This window comes from Trachemys scripta, chromosome 5, assembly GCF_013100865.1.
Source record: "Trachemys scripta elegans isolate TJP31775 chromosome 5, CAS_Tse_1.0, whole genome shotgun sequence".
Classification (NCBI taxonomy): domain Eukaryota; kingdom Metazoa; phylum Chordata; order Testudines; family Emydidae; genus Trachemys; species Trachemys scripta.
In genome coordinates this window covers 124317353-124332715 of record NC_048302.1, presented here as the reverse complement: position 1 = coordinate 124332715, position 15363 = coordinate 124317353, and the positions used below count along the sequence as shown (strand labels likewise).

Here is a 15363-nt window from a genome sequence, read left to right as displayed (position 1 = left end):
TTCTTTAAGGCTGGGGTTTTGTTTTTATTTATTTATTTATTTATTTTAAGAGCCCTCTAAGACATCTTTCTATGGTGTGTTAATTTCCCTGATGGATTGGGTGGAGAAATGCTATACCCAGTGCCTAGATGAAAGTTTTCTGGCTGTGACTCAATCCAAATGTGAGGAGTGGGGGANTTATTTATTTATTTATTTTAAGAGCCCTCTAAGACATCTTTCTATGGTGTGTTAATTTCCCTGATGGATTGGGTGGAGAAATGCTATACCCAGTGCCTAGATGAAAGTTTTCTGGCTGTGACTCAATCCAAATGTGAGGAGTGGGGGAAGAAGCTGAAAAATTTGGCTCAGCTGTATATCTGCATGCATGCCAGAGCGTAAGAGCACCATTTGTAAAACACAACAGAGGGTCCTGTGGCACTTTTAAGACTAACAGAAGTATTGGGAACATAAGCTTTCGTGGGTAAGAACCTCACTTCTTCAGATGCAAGTAATGGAAATCTCCAGAGGCAGGTATAAATCAGTATGGAGATAACGAGGTTAGTTCAATCAGGGAGGGTGAGGTGCTCTGCTAGCAGTTGAGGTGTGAACACCAAGGGAGGAGAAACTTCTTCTGTAGTTGGATAGCCATTCACAATCTTTGTTTAATCCTGATCTGATGGTGTCAAATTTGCAAATGAACTGGAGCTCAGCAGTTTCTCTTTGGAGTCTGGTCCTGAAGTTTTTTTGCTGTAAGATGGCTACCTTTACATCTGCTATTGTGTGGCCAGGGAGGTTGAAGTGTTCTCCTACAGGTTTTCGTATATTGCCATTCCTGATATCTGACTTGTGTCCATTTGTCCTCTTGCGTAGTGACTGTCCAGTTTGGCCAATGTACATAGCAGAGGGGCATTGCTGGCACATGATGACATGTATAACATTGGTGGACGTGCAGGTGAATGAGCCGGTGATGTTGTAGCTGATCTGGTTAGGTCCTGTGATGGTGTTGCTGGTGTAGATATGTGGGCAGAGTTGGCATCAAGGTTTGTTGCATGGGTTGGTTCCTGAGTTGGAGTTGTTATGGTGCAGTTCGTGGTTGCTGGTGAGAATATGCTTTAGGTTGGCCAAGGTCTGCCTCTGGAGGTTTCCATTACTTGCATCTGAAGAAGTGAGGTTCTTACTCACGAAAGCTTATGCTCCCAATACTTCTGTTAGTCTTAAAGGTGCCACAGGACCCTCTGTTGCTTTTTACAGATTCAGACTAACACGGCTACCCCTCTGATATTTGTAAAACAGACACGCAGCTTGAGGGTGGTGGTAGGTCCTAGGCTGCTAGTAAGTGCTCGGTCAGCAGCTGTGGCCAAGCACTTTTTTCCATTTAGGCCTGCCAAGATGGTTGTGACCTTTCTCTCTATGGCAAGGTTCACCTCAATTATCCATGCCTTTTTCATCTCCAGAATAGATTGTTGTAATGTGCTGTCCATGTGGTTACACCTTGAGATCATTCCTCCTATAGCATACTGCCAGAGTTCAGATCAGTAAACATCTGAGCTAGATTTTCCCCTCATTATAAATAAGAAAGCTGCTGGCATGCTGTTCTCTTTGAGGGTGTACTGTATTGTGGAACTTGGTTTCCTTACTGGGTGTGGCAGGGCGATATCCCATCCCTGTCCTCTGCTCTCTCTATGCACCCTTGGAGACATTCAGTTGTCAAACACCTCCGTGCAATTTATTTACATTTGTTCTTCCCACCACCTGGCAGATCCAGACATCGTAATTATTTAGGCTTTCAGTTTCATCTCAGTTCTCTGTTGAGGAGAGGGAGGATTGCCCTGCTAGCCTGCCTTTCTCTTCCCTGTACTTCCTTCCTGTGCTGCCTTATACACCTCTACCCCGATATAACGCGACCTGATATAACACGAATTTGGATATAGCGCAATAAAGCAGTGCTCCGGGGGGCTGGGGCTGCACAGTCCGGCAGATCAAAGCAAGTTCAATATAATGCAGTAAGATTTTTTTTTTTTTTTTTTTTGCTCCCAAGGACAGCGTTATATTGGGGTAGAGGTGTACCTCCTCATATCTGGGCCAATTTGCTTGTTAGTCCTTCTCCAGAACATTTTAATCTAATCCTATCCGGTCCACCCTGGGGGGAATTAATTGGTGTTTAAGTGACCTGAATGCTGGCTCAGTTCTTGGTTCCCAGCACTCTGTCATATTCCCCTAGAGCTCTGATTTTTAAATCTCCTAAGGCATGCTGTAAAGCCCTTTTCTTTTCCTCCTCCAAGGTTTCTGGGGAGAGCATGGGCTGAGATGGATATATTTACTGACAGTCTCTTTATGGTAATTTTGTATGTGTTTTAATTTATAAGATATATGCTAGAGCAGTGAATTGGATGCCTATAGATGTATTTGAAAAAGTCAGAAAAAAGAAAAATGGGCTTGGGAATTGGACTCCTACAAATGGGTGTGAAGGGTGGCTATAGAAATTAAAGGACTGTTAAATACACTCAAAACCACTTAACTTTCAGTTGTAAATATATTATTTCTCAACTAGACTGAATATCTAAAATGTGGAGGTGCTGTCCTCAACATGATGAGAGAGAAGTAGAATTTCTCCTTATTGCTACTCATGGTAGGGTGTTTGCACAATTAATAATAATAAAACCTTGCATGCCCCATTAACAGGTTCTGCAGCATTTTTCTTCTGAACTTCATACCTTTCTATATATTCTTGAAATGAAAAAGAAATAAGATGCAGATTTGTAAAAGTCAACCAGCAGGACAAATTGTTACTAAAGAAGTGTTGGTGGTGGTTTTTGTTTTGTTTTTTTCAGATTCACTATTTTATCTCAAAATTCATATTTGATGTCTTCTTGAAGCATATTCCTGGAGTCAAGTGAGAATCTCAGCTTTTTTAAAAGGAAAGTTCCAGCCCTCATATTTACAGAGAAAAGTTTGAAAATCTGACTGACGTTCTCCATAGCACAGAAACCGGAAAGGAACTAAAGAGCTTACAATTTATTATTTTAGAAAGATTTTTTTTTTTTTCTTTTGAGGTCACTCATGATTTTTGAATGGTTAGGTTTGGCAACAGTACTTGCTTCTAAAAGATTGTGCTGCAAAAAAGCTCCCAAACAGCATTTTGTACAGACAGGGTGCAAGTAAATCAAAAACATTTCTGCAGAATTGTTTTGGACTTTTAAAAATAACATGAGTTTTTGATGTGGCATGTATAGATCAGCTGCAGCTGAATGCACAGCATGACTTAGAGTAGAATTGGGGGAGAGATCCTTGTAAAGGATGCTTAACACACTCTCCCAATCCAGTTCCAGCTCTGAACCTTGAGGACTGCTTTAATTTGCACAGACTGCCAGCATCCCTAAGGGGCTGAAACCATAATTGGTGTGCTGGGAAGCCCTGGGACCTGGTAACGCCTTCCCTGCCCCCAGCACAGAGCAAGTAGCTGCCTTTTCAACCACACCTTCGCTATCCCCTAAGTCAGTGGTTCTCAACCGGGGGTCTGTGAGCCATTTCAGGGGGGCCCCACTCCTGAAACCTGGAGCCCCAAGCCTGAAGCTGCCCCCCATCCCCATCTGAAGCCTGGTGTTGGTCTGGGAGCCGCATGGGACTGGAGCCACCCAGCGTTCTGTGGGCAGAAGCCCTGAGCCAATGGGCAGAGTTGGGGGCACAAGAGTGTTCCCCCCCAAACTGCAGTGCCTTACCCAGAGTATGGCAGTCCGGGGGCAGCTCCTCCTCTCCTCCAGCCCCTCTGATGCTCAGCCCTTTAGCCAGGTTGTAGATGGGAAGCCAGAGCCAGGCAGTGTGGGGCAGCTGCTTCTCTGGCTGATGGTGCCATGGAGTGGGCAGCTATGTCTGCTGCTGGTGCCTGCTCCTCAGCTCCTGGCCCCCTTTGACTACTCACGCATCTGGTAAGAGTCACCCAGGTGGGGGGACCCGACTCTGGGGCCGGCAGAGCCCTCTGGGAGCAGCCACTGCAGGGGGAGCCCTCCTGGCATACAGCCCTTAGCTATCCTCCCTGTAACTTGAGCTACCTCCCGTGCCTGCACCCCGAGCTACGCTCCTCGCTGTATGCAGCCCCTAGCTACTCGCCTGTCTACACCCTGAGCTAAGCTCCTTGCTGTATGTAGCCCCTGCCTCCACCCTGAGTGGTTTTCAAATTTTTGAGCTGAGTCTCCCCCCCACCCCCCTTTTGAGTTATATTTTTTGGTTGTGTGCCCCCACAGCCCAGACAGGCTGGATGGCCTGCTGAGGTGAGTCAGGTGGTGGAGGTGGCGCTCCCTTCTTGGACCCCGCTGTGCAGAGCTGGCCCTTGCCCCTCCGGCCCTTGCCCTCTCCCCCCCAGAAGTCAAACTAAGCCTATGCCCAAGGGGTTGTCCTCCCACCCCCTGGCCCCGAGTTCTGTGCCGGGCTCTGGAGTTTTTATAGCATGTGAGGGGGTAGGGGGGCCTCAGCAAGAAAAAGGTGGAGATCCCTTCCCTAAATTATGCTGTGCTTTCCTTAGCTGCAGCTGGACTATACAGTATATAAAAAAAACCCACTAATTTTAATGCACATCTTCTCAAGTACAAAAAAATTCTACAGAATCTTGTGATTTTTGTTTTAGATTTACCTGTGCCATTTGTGCTGGAGTGGTATAGGGAAACTGCCTCGCTGGCCCTTCATTACCTATATTGGAGTGATCCACTCATTATATAGGCTTGAAGCCTGCTTTGTGCTGCAAAATATGTCCCCTACTTTTATAGTGATAATTCTCTTGTCAACAAGCTGCTTTTTTTATGCTTCGTGTAAGTATTTTATGTTTGTGTTTTCAGGATAAAAACATACTCAGTCCTAGTCCTTTGACATTTTTTATTTCTTAACTCATCTCCACTCCTAAGAATCTAACAACCCTTCTGTTCACTTATGCGACTCCCTTTAACAAGCGCTACTGAAGTGCCGCTATTTCATCTTTAAGTCTGTTTACAGCCCAGTGTGACACCATCTTAGACTGTAATGATTCTCTAATTTTCCCTGGATTTCAGGGCACTCCTCAAATCTTCTAAATGCTTATTACAGCATCTGCCTTCTCAGTAGTGCTGTGTTGTCCAATATGCTGTTGCTTTGTTTTCTCATTCCAGCAGTTTCTCAGTGACTTTTCTGTGATATTAAGAGTCAAACTTACTACCATAACTGTAGTTAACTTCTTCGCTGCCTAATTACTTGAACTTTATTTTGACTTTCTATTTAATTATTATTAAAATACTTTCTGTAAAGTAAAACTAGTGCCAGGAACCTGATTTCTTCTGGATGCTATCTAAAGAATGCCAGACATGAGATCTGGCACACTTTCCACTTGGTCCAAACTCACTCACCCTTGAATCCAAACTAGAAATGCTCCACATGTGAAACTTCCATTGGAGGAGTTGAGATTTGTGCACATAGGCATTTACAGGATCAGAGTCTTATGTGCAAAGTCCATTTAAGGCTCTGCTTGGATGAAGTTTATGAATATGCATTAAAATTGTCATTTCTTCTCAAACGGATTGAGAACTGTGACCCAAGGACCTCTTGGTGCTACTGGCAGGGGCATAGGGGTACAAGGATCCCCTGGGTTTACCCAAAAGGCTCATGTAAGGTCTCTAAGGAAGCCCTGTACCACACTGGTTATCATAATCATTGCAAAATGTATGTATGGAAAATATGTAAGGAGTTGTGTATATATGCTGAATATTATGTTCTCTAGGCTTTGTAGTTTAAAGGCAGGTAACATGCCTTGCGACAAACTTCTCCAGACCTGAGGTAGGAGACATTTATCTCCCTGGTGGACTGTTGTGTATTCTGTGTCTCACAGTAGAAGTCTATTAGCATATTCGGTCAAATGCTAATGAAGAGCATGTGAGACTTCAGAAGGAAATTAACAGGACCAAGTAAACAGCGGGTGGAGGGGGAATCCTGTTTTCAGGTGAAGCTCAAAAGGTCTGGTCTGATATATCTGGGGGTGCAGAGAGATCCACTGGTATCCCTTAGTTGGTGAGGAAAAGCTGCCACTGGACGTGATCTCATGAAAAAGTGATCTTAGTCATCCTGACTGAAAATGTTGGGGGTGGGAAAACAAGTCTTATGAGTTAAATTTATGTTCTGTAGGAAATGAGAATGTCTTATGAGTTAAATTTAGACTAGAAAACATATTTTGTTTATATATTTATTATTGTTCCATAATTTTGTTTTATATGTAGCCATTTGTTTCTGATAGTCTTACTTTCTATCACTTGATTCTCTGTTCTTTGATAATAAACATATTTTTGTTTTCACTATAAATATATCTAAATGCTGTGTGTTAAGCAGAGTGGTAATCCTCAATTGAAACTATGCACTGTTCCTTAGGGAATAAAGCAGTGGTTCTCAAACTTAATTGCATCGTGATCCCCTTTTGACAACAAAAATTACTGCACAACCTCAAGAGTGGGAATCGAAGACCTTGCCTGCCAGAGCCCCCCACCCCGGGTGGGGGGGCCCAAAGCTAAAGCCCAAAAGGGAGCATGTAACCTTAGCCTTGGGCGGTGGGGCTTGGGCTTCAACCCTGGGTGGTGGGGCTTGGGCTTCAGGCTTGCTGGGCGCGGGGCCAACGCCAGCCTTGGCGATCCCATTAAAATGGGGTCACGACCCACATTTTGAGAACCCCTGGAATAGAGGATCTGAGAGTTCTGTGGGCCCTCCAGATGAATGCTCAGGGGACTCGGATTGACATGTGCCTATTACTAACTTGTACAGAGACAGCGAGGCCTGTCTAGGAGGCCTGTGTTGCCAAAGGCTGGTGGAGTCCAGAAGCTGAGCCCCAGCAGGCACAGACAAGACTCTCTCATGCTAAGGGCAGGTAGTAGAGAGGTGCCTCACAACTCTGGGTATCCCCCCGTAAGTGTCATACCAACCCTCCAACAAGAACTCACTGTGCACAGAACATTGTAGAGAAACTTTGGGAAGGAAATGAGCTTGTTTTAGATTAACAGGAGCTTCGCGTTTTTTTTGTTTTTTTTAAGGAAATAGGGAGAGCAACCTAATAATTACATTTAATCTAATCATTTACTCGTTATATGTGCTAATTTCTATACTGAGTGAAATAATAACTTTTATTTGACATTTAGCTTCTTTTCTGCTTAGTTCACAAACAGATCTCTCCTCACTTTTATCCATTATTTGAAAAATATCCAATAGACTTTCATTATAATTTGTATAGTGGCTACACCAGTTGAAACTGGAGGGAGTGGCATTGTGCTAAGTGCTCTATGTACACAGTCCTTCCTCTAAAAAGCTTACATGCTATACTGAAAAAAGAGACGGAGTGGGGGAAAGGAACTGTAACTACCATTGTACAGATAGGAACTAAACAGAGAGAGATGAAGACTAAAACTTTCAAACTCACTAGTGAATTTGGGTGTGCATCTTGAGATAGTTAGAAGGGGGTCTGGTTTTCAGAGGGTGGACACTCAGTGCTTCCTGAAAACATAGGCCCTCAAAGGTGTCTCAAGTTGGGCACAAAAAGGGAGGCACACCACATCAATTGGGTTTTTTTTTTTTAACAATTTTGACTCAACTTGTCCACTATTGCGCAGAAATTGTCTACCAGAGATGTCTATTTAAAGTACACTAATTCTTAAGACATAACAATTTTTATTTTAGGTACCTTATGAGACACTGAACAAACGGTTTCGAGCTGCACAGAAAAATATTGATCGAGAGACGAGCCACGTTACTATGGTTGTTGCAGAGCTGGAGAAGACCTTGAGTAGCTGTCCTGCTGTGGATTCAGTTGTTAGTCTCCTTGATGGAGTAGTTGAAAAGCTCAGTGTTCTGAAAAGAAAGGTAACTGGTATTTCTGCTGTTTATTATATCCTCATTTCTCATTTCAGAAGATTACCTCTGTCACTGTGTTAAGTTACCCCACGCTTTTATTCTTGTGGTCCAGAAATAAATATTCATGGCACTAGAGAAAGCCTTTAAGGCGATATTGTAAAGCAAATACCAGAAAGTGATTGTACCTTGCTTCACTGTGCCTATGAAATTTGACTTTGTGTCCCATGATTTAGTATCCCTAAATCTCTTAAAGTAGAAATATGTATATTAAAAATGGTCTCTTTTATGAATAGTCAACACAGAAGTGTTACATACAGTCTGAGACATCGCGATGACTGGATTTTCTCTTGTTTTATATATCTAAACCAGTAGATGAGGCTTCTCTATCTGACAATCCTGGAGACTGAAGTTTTTTAGCCACAGAAGAGGTAGCAGCAGTCAATTGAGTTAGTTGCATCACTCCACCTCCCAGTAGAGAGGTATCTGCATCACATCACCACTAAATTATATTAATTGGCACATTTGTTGACCATTTTGGGGGACAGGCCAAGGATGGGAAGAGCATGAAAGCTGAACTACCCTCTGAACACCAGAGGACGTTCTTGCGGGTCAAAGCTGAAGCATTTTGACAAGATAATGTTGAGTTTCAAGAACTGTCAATTACACACGTCTCATGAGTATTAAATCCACAGATTGGGATGGTGCTGGGAGAAGCCTTGAAACGGCAAGGAAACAAAAACTTAACTTTATTTGCTGTAGCTGTTCAGTTTTAAAATCTGTCAGAGAATAGTTCAGCAATGTCTCAGCCTCTGCCTCTTTTTTAGGTTATTGCCCTCTTAAGAAGAACAAACTCTAAGTCAAAGACCTACAAAATGTACTATGTACTAAATCCCTGTTTTTCCATAGGAATGTTACCTCTTCAGTCTGAGACAAATCAAAACTCTTGTATTTCTACCTTCAGAAATACAGCAGAAGAGTGAGAATAGGTTTCCCCTCCCCGTACTTTGGAGCAGCACTTTAAAAGATCAAATGAGCATTATGACAACAGGCATGGTCCATTAGAGACTTGAATAAGTTTACAGCAGACCTTGTAGAGCCTTGCAAGGAGACTGCAGCAAGTGAACCTTGAAGGTTCACAATAAAAGTAACATTCTGACGTGCTCGATTTGTCATGGGAGGTGGCTTTTTGGTTCTCTATTTTTTTTATTTCTTTTTATTTTATTTTTTGGTCCAACTGTATATCTAAAAGGTAACCTGCAACGGGTCTTTTAACACTTGGGTTGGCAAACTGTTCCTGACTTATGATGTATAAAGGAGGACTGGGAGTGGTGGCTTTTAAAAAAAAAAAAAAAAAAATCCTGCTTGGTGCTTTACTTTCAGAAGTAACAGGAATGTCAAATGTTGTCTTCCCTGGTTTTGCAGGAAGATTTCTGGTGGAAGTAGAAGGGCTTTGGTAGATGTATCATGAAGTCTCACACTGGAATGGAATAGGTAGTGGAGTAGAGGTGTTGAATCTTCATAAGATATCCTTCCTTCCAAGCGGTTAAGCATTGAAGTTAAATTGGTATAAACAGACAAACCAAAGTTTGACTAAAGAAATTCCCCAGCTTTACTGGTTAGTTTCTCGTGATATTACAAACTTACTAATTCTTCAGTCACCATAGAGTTTTCCAAGTTTGAAATAATATGGATATTTAATGTAGAAATTCCCCCATCCTTTTTAAATACAGGTAAAAGGATATATGGCCACTTTTACCTATTCTGGTCTTCATAACATATATTGTGCCCTCTTTTTATGCTTCCTGTGCAAGTCATCTTAAAAGTAAGTTCTCCAAGCATGGAGAAGGTGAGTGGGATTGTTGACTTCCTCAAAATGGTCATATAAGCAAATGTTTCCTTTTTGAGATCAATATTTCCAGTTCCTTTACTTAAAGAGATCAAAATAGAAGATTGGGAATTAGAGAAGTCCTCTCCTTCTAATCCAGAAAGATAGTGTTCCAAAAGGAGTGTGTTTTGTTTTTGTTTTTTTTGCATTCTTTCTGTTACAGTTGCAGCCAAAGGCCCCAATTTAAGTTTGTGCTGGATTCTGTATAAACCGAAAGAGAGAAATTTCCTGCCCCAAGAGCCTTCTTGTTTTGGTTAGTTTTAAATTTCCTAGGAACAAGGATAACATTGGTAGTGAAGGCTTACTGGGGGAAATCTCTGGAGCACAGCTGTTTCAATTTAGGCCTCCTTCAGCCATCTGTTCTGAAATGGAAGCCTTAGAATGGCGAGAAAACTCAAGAGATTAACAAGATATCACATCACCCTTTTCCAGAGGGATCCATAAAGTTTCTGACATTTGCTTTCACATCTATGGCATTCAGTTTGGTTATCAGAACAAATTTTGGCTTCATCCATGGAATGTTGATAGCTACTCAGAATACTCCTCTTTACCTGAAAAGTCACATTGCATACTTGCCTGTGAATCAGTGAAGAGTCACACTGGATTTTTTAAATTCTATTGGGAACAAAAGGAATCCTACCAATGTCATTGGTCCTTTACTAAATGGAAATGGTAGCATTACCAATAATTATGCAGGAAAAGTAAAAGTATTTAATGTTTCTGTTCTTATTTAGAGAGAAATATGAATTGGGAGACAGATATCGTCATATCATATGACAATTCCATCCCATTAATGTCTCTGGAAAGTTAAACAGTAGCTACTAAAGTTAGCAATTTTTTTAAATCAGCAGGTCTGGATAACTTGCATCCAAGAGTTGACTGAGGAGCTGGCTGGGCTATGAAAGTTGATTTTTCAATACGACTCGAAAGACTGGAGATACTTCAGAAGACTGCAAGAAAGCTAATGTTGTGCCAGTGTTTAAAAAGAGTAATCTAGATAGGCTTGTTATCCTGACATTGCCCTTAGGCAAGATGACAGAGAGGCTGATATGGGAGTCGATTAATAAAGAATTAAAAGAGTAATACAATTAATCGCACTCAACATGGTGTTGTAGGGGGTGTGCATACCTGAAAATTTACAGATGACACACAAATTGGGGAAGTGTTAAGTAATGAAGAGAACAGGTCACTGAAACAGAGCAATCTGGACTGCTTGGTAAACTGGGTGCAAGCAAACAAGGTGTTTTAATGCAGCTAAATGTAAATGTATACATCTAGGAGGAAAATGTAGATTATATTTCCAGGATGGGGACTCCACCCTGTGAAGCAGTGAGTCTGAAAAAACCTTTGGGATGTTGGTGGCTAATCAGCTGAACAGGAGCTCCCAGTATAACACTGCAGTCAAAGGGTTAAAGCAGTCCTTTAATGCATAAACAGGAGACTGTTGATTAGGAGTAGACCCGCTATGTTCCTCTGTATTTGGTATTCATGCAATCACTGCTGGAATACTGTGTCAAATTCTGGTATCCACACTTCTAGAAGAATGTTGATAAATTGGAGAGAGTTGAGAGAAATGATTAAAGAATTAGAAAACATACCTTAGACTGAGCTCTGAGTCTATCACTATATTTCACTTAACATAGAGACTGTTGAGGGATGACTTGATTAGTCTGTTTCTATATACACGGGGAATAAACATTTGATAATGGGCTAATCAGTCTAGCAGACAAAGGGTATAACAAGACCAAATGGCTGGAAGTTTAAGCTAGACAAATACATACTGGAAATATGGCAAAAAAATTTACACCTTGAGAGTAATTAACCGTTGGAACAATTTACCAAAGGTCATGGTGGATTCTCCATCACTCTTTTTTTCTCCTCCTCCTCATCTTTTTCTTAGCCAAACAGTCAGCTGTAGCGATTGTTCGCATTTTGGTCTGTTTCTGTGCAGCAGCAGCAGCAAGGGCTTCACGGGCCAAAAGTCCAATGTCGGAATAGATTTGATGCACCCACGTAGTGGCGGGGGTCTGCCTCTGGGCCGGCTCCACATCTTGGTTGGTGGAATTTTATCCCAGATGTTACAAGCCACCCAGAGAACGGTGTTCACTGGAATGTCTTGTGGCATTCTGGCGACATGTCCAAAAACCATAAGACACCAGCTGCAGACAATAGCCCCGTTAGTCTGTAACTAGAGCAACCATAAATGTCTGCATTATGAATGCTCAGTATATAATATTGGTATTTTCTGTGGAAAGCCTCCATTTTTGCCTAATCTGAGCAACGTAGTGTCCATGTTTTGCAACTGTACAGCAGTACGGAGAGGATACAGCTCGAATAGATCCTGAACTTGGCGGTTGTGCTGAGATGATGTTGAGTCTATATTTCTCGTAAATGACCCATGGCAGTCACTGCAATGCCAATCTGATGGAGAACCTTTGTATGAGAGTTGAAGGAACTGGTGAGTATAGAACCCAAATAGCAAAAGCTGGAAACTGCTTTGTCTGTTTCCTTATTCAAAGAGATTGAAGTCGCAGGTGGACCTGATCCTAGCTTTTGAAGCTTTGTCTTTGACTATGAAACATGGAGGTTAACTTTGGCCAACTCCTCTATTTGCTGGAGTGCCTGGCGAAACTTGTTCGGGCTCTGTACTAGAAGAACATCATCATCCGCGTAGTCAAGGTCTGAGAGCGAGAGATCACTGAACTTAATGCCTATGGATCTTACAGAATGTGGCATTATGAAATCCATTGCCCAACAAAAGAGTGCAGGGGCCAAGACTCAGCCCTGCCTGACACCAGATACTGATTTTAAATGTGCTGACATCCGATTACCCAGATGTACACGGGCAGTGGTTCCATTATTCAACTCACTAATCAAGTCCAGCAGAGTGGTTGAGACACCTACGCCCTTTAAGGCCTTCCATAGCATGACTCGGTCAACTGAATACAACGCAGCCTTAAGATCAACTACATATTTTTTGAACTCACGATGTATCTGTGACAACAAGCAGAGGGCCAAAATGGCATCTAATATGAACCTGTTCTTTGTGAAGCCTGACTGTTGGAGGTGATGCTTCCAATGTAGCAGGGGCTCTAAATGCACCAGCAGAACATGCACAAACAACTTCCCTAGCATGGACAACAAAATGATTGTTCTTTATATCTAATGTTCACTGCACAGTCTCTTGCCCTTATAAAGTGAGATTACAATAATGTCCTTCCAGGTGGTTGGAAAGGTTCCAGTTCTCTACATCAGATGGAAGATGGCCACAAGTGATTCCGCTACAGGGCCAAAAGCTGCATTTTAGCAGCTCCAGCGGGATACCATCAGCGCCAATTGCACATCTGTTTTTCAGTTTGCAAATGGTGCGCTGGCAATTTTTAAAATCAAGACTGGATATTTTTATAACTGACACGCTCTAGGAATTAGTTTGGGGAAACTCTATGGCCTGTGTTACGCAGGAAGTCAGACTAGATCGGCGATTCTCAAACTGTGGCTCAGGACCCCAAAGAGGGTAGCATGGGGTCGCCAGGGCTACTATTAGACTTGCTTGGGACCAAAGCCCGAGCCCCAGCGCCCAGGGTCAAAGAGCAAGGACTATGCCGCCTCTGCACCCCTTCCCCCCAATCCCTTGGGGTGGCAGAGCTTGGGTGGGCTCAGGCTTCGGTCTCCTCTCCTGGGGGTGTGTAGTCTTTTTTTGTCAGAAGTGGGGGGTCCTGGTGTGATGAAGTTTGAGAACCCCTGAACTAGATGAATCACAATGGTCCTTTCTGGTCTTGGAATCTATGTATCTATTGGTGAAGCTGTAGTAGAAGCTGCAAAAAGAACACACTTTATCCTTGACTAAAGCACTAGGAAAAGATGTGTACTGTGGCCTTTTCTGTCTGTAAATTTATTCTGATAACTTTACAGCACATTCTTCCCAAAAAATCTAATTACAAAATAGACACAAGAATCTGGAATGTAATTTGAATAAGTAGCAAGGCTAGACAAGAGCCCAATAGCTCATGCTACAAAGAATCACAGCATGACCACTATTCTCTTTAGTATGATACAGTAGCCAGGCTGGAGTTTCATTGAGGAATAGCAACATGTATCTTGGGATGCGCCTTCCTGAGATATCACCTTTCTCTTCCGGTCATTCTGTCACAGCTGCAAACAGAGATGCTGCAGTTTCCTCGTAAAAGAAAAGAGGGTGCTGCCAGGGTATCATCCGCAGCAGCCCCTTGACTAAAGACTAGCTCAAATTTGACCTTCTTGCGGAGGTGGATTAACTACGCTTTAACAGGAGTCACTCCCCCATTGGCGTGTAGCGTCTTCACTGAAGTGGTGCAGCTGCACCGGTGCAGTGTCTTAAGTATATGTCTGCCCTCAAACCTCTGCTTGATACTGAAGATCTTCTTTCCTGGCCTTGCTTATTTCAATAGCGGGAACTGTCAGAACCAGGAGGGTCACTTTGTGCTGATGGTGAAATGAAAACCACCTCAAACTTCAGACCTTGACTCAAGGTCTGACAGGATTTAGTCTCTCATTTTATCCTGAACAAAAACATCCAATGAACTGTGGCATAACTTGGACACAAAGGGCCAGATTCTCAGATGGTGTAAACCAGTGTAACTCCATCAGCTCTAATAGAGCTATGTAAATTTACGGCAGCTGAGGATCTGGCCCAAAGACTGTAAACATTGACAATCTTCAGTAACAATAGCACTGCTGGCTTCAACTCTTATTGAGGTGGGCTAAAGGCTGCTATAAATCAGTGGACAGGACAGTCTGAATAACAGCAAAGAGCTCTAGGCACATTGCACATCCTCAGGGCAGGTTTATTAACCAAGAGAATACATGAAAGGTTCAAAATAATACAGAACACTTAACAGGGCCTTTTCGCACTTTACACATCTAGGAAGGGGGAGAACACTGCACTTTTCTTACTACTGTCAAGAGCCCCTTTCCTGGTGGTCTCACTGCTAAGGGTCTGCAGCTGCTATTTGTGTCAGGCGCTCCTTGCAACCTGCAGTCACATGAACCACATCATGTGCTCCTTGAACTCACTCCCCCCAGTTTTAAGGGCTGAGCCTTGGAACACAGTGGAGGGATGTGTGCATGACCGGTAAACTCTTCTTTCTTCATTGAAGCAAGGTTCTCAGATCCTAAAATGGATCTACAGCTGGTTTGCAGCTTTCCCTTCCCTTCCCTGTGGCCCTGTTTGTAAAATGGGGTAATAGTTAATTTCTTCATAATGTGCTTTGACATCTACAGATGAGAGCTCGGTATTTATTTTGCAGGCAGAACTCAGATATCAATCATTAGCTCAAGGATACATCCTGTTTGCTTAAGAGCCTGCCAGTTTGGTTCTGCCTCTTCAGATACCTTAGAGCTGCAGATCCTTGGATATAAAACTCTTCAGAACTGAAACCATGAAAGTTAACTTTCTGGTGTGATTGGACGTTAAGCTTCAACTGTGTTCAACTTTTGAGCAGATTTTTGGGCTAATCCACTTAATTCCTGGCTACCTGCACTACAGCCAGACATGTCCTCTTGCATCCCTTGCTTGATCCCAGTGTGACAGACAACGCATATGGGGAAAACCTGCACTGCTTCCTGGACAGTGTGTTGTGTTATATTTTGTGGTAGGGGGAAGCCCTCTCTCA

General features: G+C 42.8%; 1 protein-coding gene across 7 annotated transcripts in view; it reads left to right on the top strand.

Annotated features, from left to right (window-relative positions):
- The window catches only part of MAEA (macrophage erythroblast attacher, E3 ubiquitin ligase), a 105407-nt gene that overhangs the window by 18225 nt on the left and 71819 nt on the right, over positions 1 to 15363 (top strand). For all 7 annotated transcript variants that reach the window (XM_034770895.1, XM_034770893.1, XM_034770892.1 and 4 more), the window contains exon 2: positions 7654 to 7836. In XM_034770895.1, the coding sequence (XP_034626786.1) occupies positions 7729 to 7836 (108 nt within the window). In that variant the 5' untranslated portion in view covers positions 7654 to 7728. The remainder of the gene's footprint in view (positions 1 to 7653; positions 7837 to 15363) is intronic.